The sequence below is a fragment of the Harpia harpyja genome, chromosome 15 (assembly GCF_026419915.1).
Source record: "Harpia harpyja isolate bHarHar1 chromosome 15, bHarHar1 primary haplotype, whole genome shotgun sequence".
NCBI classification, from domain to species: domain Eukaryota; kingdom Metazoa; phylum Chordata; class Aves; order Accipitriformes; family Accipitridae; genus Harpia; species Harpia harpyja.
Genome location: NC_068954.1, coordinates 10889858 through 10904588, shown reverse-complemented (window position 1 = coordinate 10904588; position 14731 = coordinate 10889858). Strand labels below are relative to the sequence as shown.

General features: G+C 36.2%; 1 protein-coding gene across 10 annotated transcripts in view; it reads right to left on the bottom strand.

Annotated features, from left to right (window-relative positions):
• The window catches only part of PUM2 (pumilio RNA binding family member 2), a 77490-nt gene that overhangs the window by 12543 nt on the left and 50216 nt on the right, over positions 1 to 14731 (bottom strand). For 8 of the 10 annotated variants that reach the window (XM_052810268.1, XM_052810269.1, XM_052810267.1 and 5 more), the window contains exons 11-13: positions 11833 to 11976; positions 10489 to 10770; positions 5379 to 5615 (exon numbers count right to left, since the gene is read on the bottom strand). In XM_052810268.1, coding sequence (XP_052666228.1) covers positions 5379 to 5615; positions 10489 to 10770; positions 11833 to 11976 — 663 coding nt within the window. The remainder of the gene's footprint in view (positions 1 to 5378; positions 5616 to 10488; positions 10771 to 11832; positions 11977 to 14731) is intronic. The other 2 variants (XM_052810270.1, XM_052810271.1) reach the window with 1 other exon arrangement.

Below are 14731 nucleotides of genomic sequence, written 5' to 3'. Positions count from 1 at the left end.
ACAAAACAAAAAAAAGAGGAATCAGCTGACAGTGCCCCAGCCAAGCCTTCTTTTGATTCCAAGTATTTATGAGGCTAGGCAACAACAGTGTTACAGTGGGCTGATAATGTACTAATGGTAAAGTATCTTTTCGAAACGTCAAACTGCAATACCAGAATCCAAGACGTTAGTGCTCTGCAAGACACAACAAGCATCACATTTATTGCACTGTATAGGATTATGCCCTGAAATAGAAATAATTAGTATTTATTTTACAATTAGTTTTCAAAATTCAGTGGTAAGAATCAGTAAAGGATCAGTAAATACTTTATGCCCCACACCACCTTTTAAAAACTACCAGGTTTTCTTTTAAATTAAAGCCTCTTAATTCTTTACAGCCAGAAAAATCAGGTTCTTTTTACCTATCATTTTTAGCTTCCGTTGACAATCACTATTTCCAGAAAAGAGCCGACAGTGACATGATACTAACAGACAAAAAGAAAAAAGAAACCCAACATTCTGCAGGTGAAGCAGTATGCAGAGTGATGCTCTAGAGTAATTTCTCTTCCAGGAATGGCCTTCTAAATAACAAAAAGTTATGCATCTGTAATTATAGTTATTTCTCATCTAGATTATTTAAATATATGAATGAAATCCTAGCTTCCCTGTAAATGCTGTGTAATAATATTATTTAATGCCACGAGAGGGCAGCAAAGCCCGTTTAAAAGGAAGTCTTATAGGCTACTTTCCTGTTTTAGCATCTCTATTGCTCCACTGATCACATGCTCAATTCTGTGCCACAAACTAATAGGGTAGTTTTGATTACATGCTCACAAACTGCAGGGCTCTAGTTAGCACACACAGTCATGGAACTGCACATGTGGATCAGGAATTGTTTCAGGTAGGGGTTTTTTGGTGGTGGTTGTTTTTTTTTTTTTGTTTTTTTTTTTTACTGAGCCTTCATGTAAGCGTAAATTAAATGTGACAACTTACCCAGCAATTAAAACAGAAATTAAGAAACTTGGTAGGTTTTAACAAATCTGCTATGTATGTGTAGTAGAACTGCACATATACAATACATTTCACACTCAGGATTATCAAGGCTTTCTTCAGTCTAATTTGGGAACCATCCCTTTTTAAGACTTGTAAGATGATGACTATGCTACAACTGGGAGACTCCTGTCTAGCCTGTGAAACTACTTCAGACAATCACATTAAGCAGGATCGTTATACAGGAAGGCTGAAAACATATCCATTGTGCCTAGAAGAACTCGTCATACTTCAAAAGCACACAGAAAGCTTAACCTTGTAAACCCCTGGATATTATTATAAAAACCAGCAATTTAATAGATAATTGGCTTCTCTTCTCATGTAACCTTTTATTACAGCAGCAGTGTTATAGCTCAGTGGCAACTCTGCAAACCTGGAAAATAGTAAAACCCCCAAAATAAAAGCATATTGTCATAGGTACTTATTATATGCAGATATACTCTTGTATACAATGGACTATTTTCTTAAATATTGTACTCATCATTTTCTCAGTCCAAAACCACCAAAGCATTAGTGTGGACATCAAGGACACCTGGTCTTCTTCCTGAAAACTTTTGAGTGTGAACAGCTTAAAAATGAAAACTGAATTCTAGTTATCCAAATCCTCCTGGTTAGCCTACCATACCCACACGCTCTTCAAGAACTCAGGATGCTTTGTTTTACAGATCTGATTCCAAACTAGAAAGGTAACAGCCTAGGTCTTATAAATTATTTGGGGAACATACTCAACCGAATAAAGCACCTAGTCTAAACTGAAGTTTCAGTGCAAACACTGAAGTTTTAAAAGACTCTTATCAGGCATCAGTATCGCCGCACAATTACAAACCGTTGGGGAATAAAGTGTGCAGCTCATTCTTCAGATAATCACTTCGCTATCACTTCTGATCTTGTAAAACAAAGATCTCCAATGCAATGAATAATATTAAGTTGTTTTACAGTTTAATTGAACCTAAATCCCTGTGACTAGTGTATAGGGAAGAAGAGGCACAGAGGTATAAAGGGGATATAGACCATCTAAAACAGAGACTTACTAAGCTTCAAGGACACAAAGCATGTTAAATTACTAACTCCTTAACATGGATAGCATATTTAATGTAAAGGAGAACATGAAAAAAATATTAAAAACTAGGTCTAGGCACATTTATTTTGATAGCATTAGTCTGTTAGTACTTATTACCAAAGTATTTCTTCGATTGTTTCTAACCAAGACATAAACCAGATTTACTGCACAGTAACTGTTGTTTAAACCAGTCAGCAGTATTATTTTCTAGTAAAACACATACGAGTATATAAACACTTTAAACTTGACTTCTACAAAGTACTTGTTCATCTGTAAAAAAAGTAGCTTCATCTCATCCTCAGCTAAAAATTTAATCTTCACATGGAAAACAGAATTACACATATATATGTACACATTTATGCATATATATGTATGTATATTTTATTAATCAATGCAAGTGCTTATTATGCCTGGTTTACCGAAGCCCTACAGAGTAGGTACGCAGCAGAGGCAATGCGAGTTCCCCATACTGTCTTGCCAAGGGGCCTCTACTCTTACCCAGAATGACCACTTCCGAAGATAAAATATCAGTCTAAACTACTAACAAGCTTGGCTAGCAACGCATAGAAAATAATTCCTTCAAAAGCCCAGATTTAAAAAATCTTACTCTATGCCAAACCATTAAAATGCTGCAATGTACCAAACAGAGTAAGCACTACCAATCTAAAAGGATTTTTTGTAACACAGGAAAAATACTTCCTCTTGCAGTTTTTTTGTCCCTGGGAGTGAAAGGGTAGTTCAAATTCATGACCTTACTGCTCCAACGGATTACAGCAAAGAAGCAGTTACAGACAACTTGACAAATCCCTTCAAATACAGGAAAACTGACACTAGAACAAAGTAATTAGCACATTCCTATTTTAGGGTGTTGAATAAGAGTTCGTGAGAAAAGATAAAAACAGTAAAATATCAAGAATTTCTTGTAAAAGGGAAATTGGTCTTTTAAGTTACAAATTGCAGCAGTGTCTGACAAAGGGGTTATAAAACCATGCACCCTTTCCCAGTATTGTGCTCTAGTATTCTGGTGGCTGAAACGGGAGCAACCGAGCTTGATGCCCATTTTAAAATAGGAGTTAAACTTAGCTGAACCTGTTGATATAAGCAGGCAGGACAAGTTTTGAAGGTGGAGGGAGAGCTGCATTTGACAGGCATTATCAGAATACCAATGAAAACTGCATGCAGACATGAACTTACAATGTTGTTCTACTCTGAAAAGTGACTATGTGATAATCATACCCTTCTTAAAACATACTCCCTGTTTGATTTCAGGTATAACTTCTCTTTCGGTGAGAAAGCTTTGCCTTTTTATTTTTATTTTTTATATGTGAGAACAAAACAAATGCTTCCAAGAGTGGTTGATGAACACACCGGAATAAATTTAACAGGACAAACAATTAACTGCAGAAATAGTCTTCAACTTTTTGCGACTGCGTACCTTGGATGTAACTGCACAAAGATATGACATGGGGCAGAGTGCAGGAAATGCTAAAAAAAAATTACTGCATTTTTGTGAAAGCAAAAATCCAGAAGACCGCAATTTCCAAATTTCAGATTGATTTGGTAAGGTAGCAAAAATTTACCCCTAATCAAGGTCCACTTCATTTGGAAGATGAAGAGGCAGTACACATGGAAGCCAACAAGGTTGTGTCAATTTTCAGAGTACAACTGTATGTTCTGGCCTTTACACACTGATCTAGTACATGATTTTAACAAACTATTATGCTTAGTTCACACTGCCAAACAGTCCAAAATGGATTAAAATCAGTATTTAACAATTTCTGGTGACAGAGGTAATCCTCTATGCTGATCGCAGCTTATCTTCTCAGAACTGAAAAAAGTCTTTTAACATTTATCAAATATGAAACAACACAAAACTTCAGATGTTTTGAATTTTAGATAATGCCTTCCAAAATTTGGTTTAAGTATAGTTTTCAGTAATATGAAAACTATTGTGAGAGTACTTCGAAAAGAAAGAAAGAAAAAGATTTCCATCATAACCCCATTGTCAGATGTTCAGAACTTTCTCAAAAGCCTCCATTTGGGCTGAAACTTTCCATGCTTGGTCTCAGCCCAAAGGTGCACTTTGTAGACCTGAAAAAGGAAAAAAGGTAAGTAAAAAAAAATAAAACGTGCTGAAACATCCCCTTGCCCAGTTTTACTTCGGGTATTCAGCACTTAACCGTGAAGGGGATACTGAACTGTAGATGTAATATATTTAAATTACTTTTAACCTTGTAATACATATCACTCACACATTTCTCACTTAAAGTGTATTTTGGTAGGCACTTTTAAATTTTTTCGTGTTTTATTTGCACTAACAGAAGTACAGGGGAATAGGTTGCCTACTACATGCACAAAACTGTGCACTGAATAGTTACTGGAGCAACAGGCAACGCAATCTTGAAAATACATCCAGTTTCATTGTATGGTTTTAGCATCCACATTAAATGACTACAAATATTTGCAGCAAAAAAAGGGGAAGTTTATCAAGTAACCTCACGGTAGAGGCATTATCTTCTAAATATACTGTACGCTGTGGTGGGGTTTCTTTAGATTTTTTTATTTTATTTTATTTTTAATTTTTTTTAAAAAGGTTGTGCTCCCATGTCATCTAACTAGCTCAAAATTTTTCGAAAAGATTACTATCATCATTCCTTAAAAAAATACATCCGATAACAGAGAGCCACCACTGACAAAGCCTTTGCTACTTCTTTCACAAATGCGTTTTCTTTTTTTTCCACCACCCTGGTGATAAACTACTGTCTTCCTGGCAAAGCATCTGGGCCATGAGGTAGTAGGCTCACTGATCAAAAATCACCTTTCAATACATTCTACATGGAGAGCTTTGCTCACTTTTCTACTTGATCATAGTAAGGGGCAGTAGTGAAAGTCACTTCACTGTTAAACACAGTATCATCTTAAAACGTCCTTGAAGTGGTAATACACTGAAGTAGAAACAAAAATAATGCACCTTTGCTTGTCATACTGTAGAAACATAGTAAAAAAAAGGATCAGTAAGTCTTACTGGGCTCTCTATCGGGCTTCTGCAAGGGAAGAAAAATCAGTTGTTGGCCCGATACTGCAAAAAGTTGAGCGCCCTCCACTGTCAAATCAATGAGCATTTAGGCGTGCTCTTCCCCTTTCAGGAATGGCCCCTCTTCATTACAAAACTGTTTAACAGCAAAGGTAATGTGACATCTCTTATGCAACATATATTTTACACATAGAAATACATACACACATACAAACAAAAAGTGTTTTTTTGGTTTTTTGTTTTTGTTTTTTTTACCTAAATGCAAACTGGATGAGGATCCATGTGATGAAAGTGATGGCGGTGGCGTAAGTGAATGTCCTGGCGTTTGGCTTGGCAGAGGCATGCCTATTGGACTTGGAGAGGAGGAAAATCCCAGACTATTGTAAAATGGCTGCCCTATGGGTGCTAGGCTGCTACTAGATCTTTTGTACAAGTCAGAGCTAGTAGATAGAGAATCTCTCCTTGTGGCACTACTACTTGCAGAACTGCCAACTGAAGAAGAAATAAAAAGACCCTAATTACACAGTGTCAACTGAATAAAACCTATCCCCAACTACAGCTGGGCAATAACAGATGCGATCACAATAATTACAGCAATCGTTACGACAAAGACAATTACTGTGATAACCACACATACTTTTAAGTAAATCTAAGTGGGTATAAACATACCACTGATAAGTAATTTCACCAATGCCCACGTCTTTCAACATTTCATTCTAGACTTCTCACAGTAATATTGCAGTAGTCTATTTTAACCACCTGCCTTCAGGCTTTGGGACAAATATGGAATTTATGAAATTAGATTACACTGTCACTTTATAGAATAAATAATTCTAAAAATATTTCCACTAAACTCTTTGATACAATTTTCTCCACCATAAATTACAAGTCAGACAGTGATACTTGATTTCAGGAAAAAGGCTAGAGACAATTGGTTGTTGTTGTTGCTGTTGTTTAAGGCTTCAGAAAATAATCTATGTTGCTGTTCAGCTGTTTCTGAACTTCCTCTTGTTTGTGAACCCCTCACCTGTAGGAAAAAAATGACTACTTAAAATGCCCTACAAGAATTATAGTTCTCAAAGAAGTGTTTTGAAAAGATATTGTAAAGAGGGAATAGGCTAAGAAGAAGACGAAAAGCAGAGCAGAGATAGGAAAATTAGGGTGAGAAATAAAAATGTAATTCTACTGCTACCAGTATTTCTGAAAGACAAATTAGACTAGAAGCTTTGGATAACAGTGTATTAGTGAAGGACTGGTTATCCTGCACAGCATCATTCAGCAGGGCGATGAACAGTCTAGGATAAATTAGGAGAACAATAAAAAGTTTTTAGAAATGTTAAATTCTAGTATCTGTTGCATACTAGTGAAATATTAAGCTAGAGTGCTTATATTAAACACTGGAACATTATTATACTCATGAACAAAACCAAGATTATGGGTATTTTTGCTAACAAAGATACTTTTAAGCTGAATTTGGAACATTGATTTCTTCTTCCACTTAAAAAGGAAAAGGTCAGAATTTATACTTCCATAACCTTTACCCATGTCAGGTACCTTCCTACTAAAGCTGGCAGCATGGCCCAATATAAAGGTCGCCCGATACTTCCCATTTTAAGACACTAATTTGTTTTCTCATAACATTATCAACTTGGCTAATATTTATCATGGCACGTACCTGCTTGGACCAAATTTTTCAAAGAAATTCTGCCCAAACAACACTGCCATTTCAGAAAAACAGGCAAGGAAAGATGCTTTATCCTTGGCAAAATAATCCAGCTACCTATTATTTGAGAAGTTAATGCTTTCATGTACTCAGTCCAATATACTAGCAACAGGAGACCTTTATTTTCATGCTCTCTTTGATTGAGCTAAAAGTCTTAGCAAAATCACACTTTACACAAGTTCAGCACAGATCTGCTACAGACTCATAGCTGAAAACTTAGACTCCTGTCCATACATGGCACATCTGAGATGGCTGATAAAGGTTTTCCCTGCAATTGAACTTCTAGGCTTCTGTGTGCCTTGCCAAAAATGGACTCTGAAATCACTGTCCAAGATTCCACCTTGTGTTCGGAAGGTCCATCAGGCAGTGTGGAAAGGAAGTTTTCTACTTCAAATGCAGAGGAGACAAAAGCCAAACACAAGAAATAGACCAGGGGAAAAAAAAAAAAAAGAAAACCAAAAAACAAGAAGAAACCAGAACCAGGAGGAGAGAAAGGTCAGACAAAGGAGCCAACAAGGAGACTGCAAGAAAAACTGGCAAGCACTTTCAAAACCAGTGGGGACTGAGGATGAAAAGAAAGCAGATCTGAAGAAACGTTAGGCTGTAGAAGGTGTATGTGACTGTGGGGCAAAAAGACTGGAATAGTAAGCTGATGATGGGAACATCACACAGTACAAGCAGAAACAGAAACGTATTTGGGAGGGGAAGCAGGAGATAAATGTTGCCTGGAAACTGGGAAGGAAGACTAGAGGAGAAGCCAGAAGGAAAAGATACTGGACTAACTAGGCAAGGAGTTTGAGAATAAGAAATCAGAAGAGCAAATTAAGGCAACAGTTGAAAGAAATCTCAAGATTTGAGACTTGCTCTACAGGTTCTGGCTCAGCTAGTTAACCATGTGAATGTTAATACAATGCTACATGATGGATTGTTATTTTTCCAACTATGAAAAAAAGCTAAGCAAACTTCAGCTTGCTTTCTGGGTTTCTTACTCAGCTAAATTACTGCAGCTTAACAAGTTACCATGAAACAGCTGAGCTGCATTTTCACACACACACAAGCAAAGCTCACAAAACCTAGAAGATAATTTGAATTAGCTTACCCCTCTTCACCACTGTTTAAGCTAATGCAATTACTTACACTTGTTATGAGCCAGAAGTAGGCATCTGGAAAGCTGCTGTAGTTGATCTAATTCTTAGCTACCTGTTAAGCTGCAGTAACTTACCATATACCTAAACTTTTAAAATGGAGTACGAATAACTTTATATTAAAAGAGCAGAGACTGTAAAGTATATACAGCCATTTATATCGTATGCTTGCCTCTTCCTGTTTTTACTTTGTTGTTCAGTCATTCAGCTAGAACATGCTCACCTTTGCATTTTTTGCAGAGCTTACCCCCCCCCCCCCCCCGCAACAACTGAAAACATAAGGGCAAGATGTGTATTGCATCTGTCAGTCTTCATGGCTATATTTTAACTGAAATTCAACCTTTACAACACACTGAGGGGAGTTACAAAGAAGCTGAAACTTCGGCAGATAAAAAATTAAACTTGTTTTTAATTTGCCTCAACATGCATTAACACCATTTGTATAAGTATTCATATGTGTAACTCAAAATATACATACAGCTCAGGAACTCTTGGAAAAAAAAATCAGGAAGCATTTTTTAAGTGGCTATTACGGTAAGTACCATTTATACTTGGCAGAAGGGCACTTTCAATATACTTTTATTCCAATGATACTACTAAAAATATTTCAGGTTTAGATAGCACCTTTCATCAGCACTTCTCAAACTGCAAAAGCATGGGCTTGCTGCTTCCCTCTGGAAACTACCACGCTAATTAAATCACCTAGAATACTGCTGCAAGATTTCAGCATATGCTGTCTATGCTGAAGGCTTTGGACAAAGCTCTGGAACTGACCTTTACTACAAGAAAAATGCTTAATCTCCTGTGCCAGAAAGAACTATGCTGATTTGATTCTTCTTAAGTAGATACACAACTAAAATTTGTATTCTATAGAGGTCCTTGTGATAATGCTGGATAGACTTTTATGACTTAAAACTACTCTATCTAGAGACTTAAAATAGGTGCACTGCATTAAATATGCAAACATACTTATCATCACTATCTATCAATTAAATGAAACTGTACCTAGAGTGAAACACAGTTGCCAAGAATTCACTGAAATCCTGCAAGTAGCTCAGGACAAATTATATTACAAAATACAGCACTTGGATAGCCCAATTACTTTGTAAATAAGTTTCACCTGCTGTGGTATTATGGAAAATTAAGAAACCCTACACAACTCAGTAGCCTCTACATTTTGGGGTTTTTAATTTTTTTTTAAATTAAAGATGGTATGTTTAGAGTCTCCTACTCCACTCTTTAATATCAGATACTAGAGAGGATCAGTGTAAAACTTGATTCTGGATTTCCTAGCAATAGTTTTGTTAAGATAAATAATTTTCCAGATTATTTTACGAAAAACAACACTGAAAATCTCTGTGTTGGTATGCAGTATATTTGATGTCATTATTCACCTCCACTTAGTTACCAAATAACAGGTATTGTGTTTTAACACTGAAGGGTGTGGTTTTCCTTCTGTTTTTCCATATATTAAGCTAACTTGTAAGAATCTTCACTTTTTACATTTCTTTCAACATTCAATTTTTTTTTTTTTTAATTATTTCCCTTCGGGCATTTAATTTTGTTGAAAAGAATACTGTTAAGAGTACATAAATCTCCCCCAATTTCTACCCATCTGCAAAGTACATAAGATTATAAACATGCTCTGCTGAAGAAATACTAATACTAATAATTCAGTGCTGTAACTTAAAGAGATTAATAGCCAAAGGAAATATTCTTTAGAAAAGATATTTTGCTTGCCTCACTAGTACCGAATCTGAAATATAAGAAAACCTACCTTGCATGTTTAAAAACTGCGAGTAAGAAATTTCTGCTATAGAGCAGAAAAATGATGGCAGTGTTGATTTTTTTTTTTTTTTAAACACAATCAGGTTGATAATATTTAGGAGCATCTGTTGAAATAACTTAAGGCCCCAAACTTGCGCAGAACTATTTAACTTAACTGTTTCTAAGACTAAACCTAGTAGAGTTAACAAGGACTATTCTTGAGTATTAAGTCTTTCTGTTTTATAAATCCTATAAAAAAATGTTATGGAAACACAGGACTTAAATATTAGATCAAATTTTGAAAGTCATATGCTATTTAATTTTTTTAAAAATTAGGAATTTTCCTGACATGAAAATTACAACAAAAGAATGAATATCTCAAACATCATCAATTGTTATTTTAAGCACAGAATGAAGACTTCCTTGAAAATAAAAAAAGCTTACTAAAAACAGTAACAAACTTTGGGGGCAGAGTACAGTGCTCAATACATAAAAGTATTTTGGAGATAATCTATGACTACAGGATATTCTTCAAAAATGCATCTTGTATACAGAGCCCAAGTGAATTTAAAAACCCCCTTTTTCTTCCCCTATAATTTGTTTTACACTTGAATAACCTATTTTTGCATTCTTTTTAGAAATGTATGTGTATATAATATGTCTGGATACAGATAGTTTTTTGCTTAACACAAAAGTCTCAAAGAATTTCCTCACTATGTTAACAACCTACCTGATGAGCCAAATCCACCAAGTGCAGAGCCGATAGCTGCTCCTAAAGAGCTGCTACTTCCAAAGCCAAGAGATGTGCTTCCTGGTTGGCCAGGACCATGTGAAAAAAGGGAACTGCTCTGGGAGTTATTGGTCAAAGAGTTACTGCCATAAAATGAATTGGATTGTAGGCTACTATTTGTTTGCTGTTGCTGTTGCTGCGGCTGGGCACCAAGTGGCCGAAATAGACCGTTCGTGGCTCCTGCGAGATTGTTTGCTGTTCCTCCAGCTGAAGCAGCTGCAGCTGTAAAACACATGTTTTCAATCATAATTACTCTCTCAAACATTTCTGACTGAAAATGGACTATTCAGATCTAAATCATATTTTCCTGAAGCCCTCTTAAACAAGCAGAAATTCACATATTAAAGGACTAAAAGAGACTTTATATAGTATTACACAGTCTTAATTAGCTGAGGGAAAAAAAATGAAGACAGCATATGTTGTAGGCTAGTCAAGGTTGCAGAATTGTTAATGTAATTGAGGGAATTTTCAGTGTAAACATGTAAGACATTACTGTTTACTGAACTGTACTTTTATATCCAAAGTTGCAATAGCAGAGTTGCAGCTAAGAGTCAAAGACATTTTCAGCTACTAACGTCAAAAGCGAGTTCTGCACAAAGGAGCTTATAGATTAACTTAAAATCTAATTTTCTGAACAGATTAATTTAATTAATCTGGTGTTAGTATTTTGGATTTTAATTTAACAAATGTAATAAATACAATGGTTCAGTAAAGTAGTACCAGACCTTTTCCCTGATAAAAAGAGAAAAAGAAAACTAGAGACTTTTGATATAACTAATTCTCCTCTTCTGCTGTCCATTCTATAGTTTTCTTCCTTGCCACACTTTACTGGAGAAAATACTTTCAGGAGAAAAGCATAGCAAGGCCCCAGAGCACTCCATCATCTTCTGCCAGGCCGAAGCAATGAAATGATGCTTCCTAGAGGACACCATTTAGGGATTGATGAGAAGTGCATGTTATATGCATGGGAAGAGGGAAAGGGGGAAAATGTTCTTATCTGACAAGCAACAACATTTGCAGAAACATGCCTGTATAGGTATGGGGAGAGGACTGTAAATTTGAATTAAAAAAGGAAAACTACATCTCTGAGAAGTAGCAGTCTCTCACAGAGAAAGGGAGGCAACAGAGTAAGAAAGAGAGCATGTATGGTATATCCTTCACAACTAGAAAACTTCACAGATGCATACAAAACACATCAACAATATCAAATACTAATGAACCAACATTACTATTAAGATTCAGTACAGAAGTAGAAGAAACCTCCATGCAGGATCAAATACTTACCTGCTTGTGCTGCTGCAGAACTGATTATAACAGGAGTTGAGGCCACCAATCTGACTGGTGCTCCAAGGCCAGTTCTCGCTCCAGGGCCTACTACTAAGGCACCAGTCTGATCATAATAGGCAGTGGGAGCTAGTACTTGATAGCCTACACAACACAGAATACAAGAATTAGTAGTACAGATAGTCTCATATAGTCAGCATTTCTTCTCTCCTTGAAATACTCTGACAACAAACTACATGGGCATAAACAGCAATTCTGCCATATTGCCTTAGAACATCAACCGGACATTGAAAGAAAAAACAGTGAACATCACAAAACAGTGTGACAAAATCTTAATTTAGAAATGTTCTACATATTTTTTAAAACTAGAATAACAGCTAAATTTAGTAGTCTAAAGTTGAATTTTATTTTCAAGGTTAACAAATTAAGTTTCTAACACCATAGTGAAAAGGTACAGGAACAACAAAACTGGCCATATTTGGATCATTATTGAATCAACTTCTTTCACCAATTTAAAATATTCTACATTTCTCTTGTACTCCCTTTGCACATGGAAAAGGTATCAAAATCTGTACAATTAAAGGGCTGAACTAAATGCAAAGTTGGCAATTCCATACATTACCTAGCCACACTTACAAGTCCATCTACAAAAAACACATTAGGAAAGGAATGCTGTATGTGCAGGAATACCTTGGACCAGTCAGTTTCACAGAAAAAGAACGACTGTAATCCAAGTATAATTTCATTCAGTTGACAGTTAAGAGTTGGAACTGGGGGAGAAGAAGAAGGAGGAATTGAAAAAGGAGAAAAGCAGCAGTAGGAAGGAAAACAGGACACAAGATACGAATGAAGGAAAGCAAAAGAGAGCAAAACAAAAAAAACATTTAGGACAAGAGCAAGAGAGTTAATTTTAAAGCTTTGATGCTTTATAATGAAGTAGAAGAATTGGAGTAAGAATCCCTAAAAAAAATGGAAGACAAGAGCTAGGATAATCTAAGAAAGGGTGCTGACAACGAAAAGATAACACCATCTAATTTTTAGGTTGACTATTCTTATAAAGCAATAAAACAAAACCCAAGAGAATTTCAATATTCCTCCCATGTTCAGATATATACTAATGCTATTAAGAAAAAAGTTAAGATTGCAAAAATCACACATCTATTTTTGTATGTGTAAGAACCAAGACTTTGCATACTATTTTAAGTCAGTTTCCATGTATGTTCAGAACTAGGTCTAGCAGAGTTCTCTCTGAAATACATATGGACCTTAACATAAAGACCTGGGCCTCTAATTCCAGGTGCGTACCTCAATCGCCAGGCTTCCAAGTCATATTTTCTCCTCCTCAATTTCTAAAACACCTGTGTAATCTCTTCTGCCTAGCTGCCTTGCTCCAAAAACAGAGCTGGAAACACCATCTGCCTACTGGCCTGGTGGTTACGGTACTGCCGGGAAGCTGGAGTCAGGTCCAAATTCTCTCACACTAAGAAAATCTGAAGGCATGAAGGAGGCTCAGATAGTAACTGAACAGGAGAAGAGTAATGAGACCCCAGATCTTTAGGTTCAGGTCATGGTTCTGGAGATGAATGCACTATACTGGTTATGAAAACTTGTCATTACTATCATTCCAAACCTGTTTGTTCTAACTGCTCACTACTTGTTTTGCATTCCAGGTGCATCTACCTTCCTGTGCTGTTGGTGGGAAAGAGAAGACAGTTGTCCTCCACAGAGTTTGTCTGAAAGTTTGGCTAGTTAAAAACAACCAGAACAGGTTCATAGAATTGAATTGGTTAGGAAACCTTCACTATAGGTACCACTGCCTCTTCCACCTACAAAACTGTGCTGTGCTCCTCTACCACCTTCACCACTAAGAAAGGTCGCTACACTACCAAGGCAGGGAAAGGAGGGAATGACTGCTGTCTGTTTTACTGTAGTTCTGTAAAGAACACAGCATAGCATATTAGAAGATCTGTGACACAGTAGGAAAGCTCTTTATAAAACCACATATGTTCCTGCATACATTAGCAATGTTTATTTACTAGTACCTACATAATTTCTACTGTTACTCATAGCACATTCAATTGATAATACCATGTTCGTCCTGCCATTTGTTACTGCTCTATCATATAACACCACTGTTTCAGAACTCAGAACTGGCTAATACTTAACAGTATTTACTCTGTCCACCTACCCTCTTCAAATGTTCAAACCCATGGATAATGCTATAGCTGTATAAAGAAGGACTGGGAGCCAAAACAAAAAAGATAACTTACTGCATAAATTAAATTTAATGGGATTAATACTAAAGCAGTTTAATAAATTAATTTTAGATTTTCTAAAATAATTGACTAGTATGACTGCTGAATGAAAAAACGGAAGCAACTTGCACTTGCTCTTTGCATTACAAAATGCCCAATTACTCTTGATACTTCCTTGCCACTATCTTATCTGTGATGCCACCCACAAACAGGTAATTTAAAGTTAGTAATAATAAACTAGGTCATTAGCATCAAGATACCATACATCGCAGAAGGTTCAGGCTATGCATCAGAACTGGTGGATGCTTCTATGTTCCTCATCTCTGAAATGAATACTTTCTGACCTGGAATAGGAAGTCTCCCAGCTTTCTACTCAAATCTACTACACCAAAAGCAATGTAGGACTATTCGTGAAATTGCTGAGAGCTTGCTAAGTGCATCTGCAGCCTCAAAGATATAAAATTACTTGCTTGGACATCAAAAATACTATTTCAGAGAGACCATCTCAAATCAGATTAAGTAATTGAAGAACACCTCTCATAGCAAAACTTAAGTCTTCTGCTTTCCCTTCTTTCACAGTATTCTACAAACTCTGCACTCCACCCCAGAAAGATGAGCACAAAGATAAAAACTATTTCCCAGGC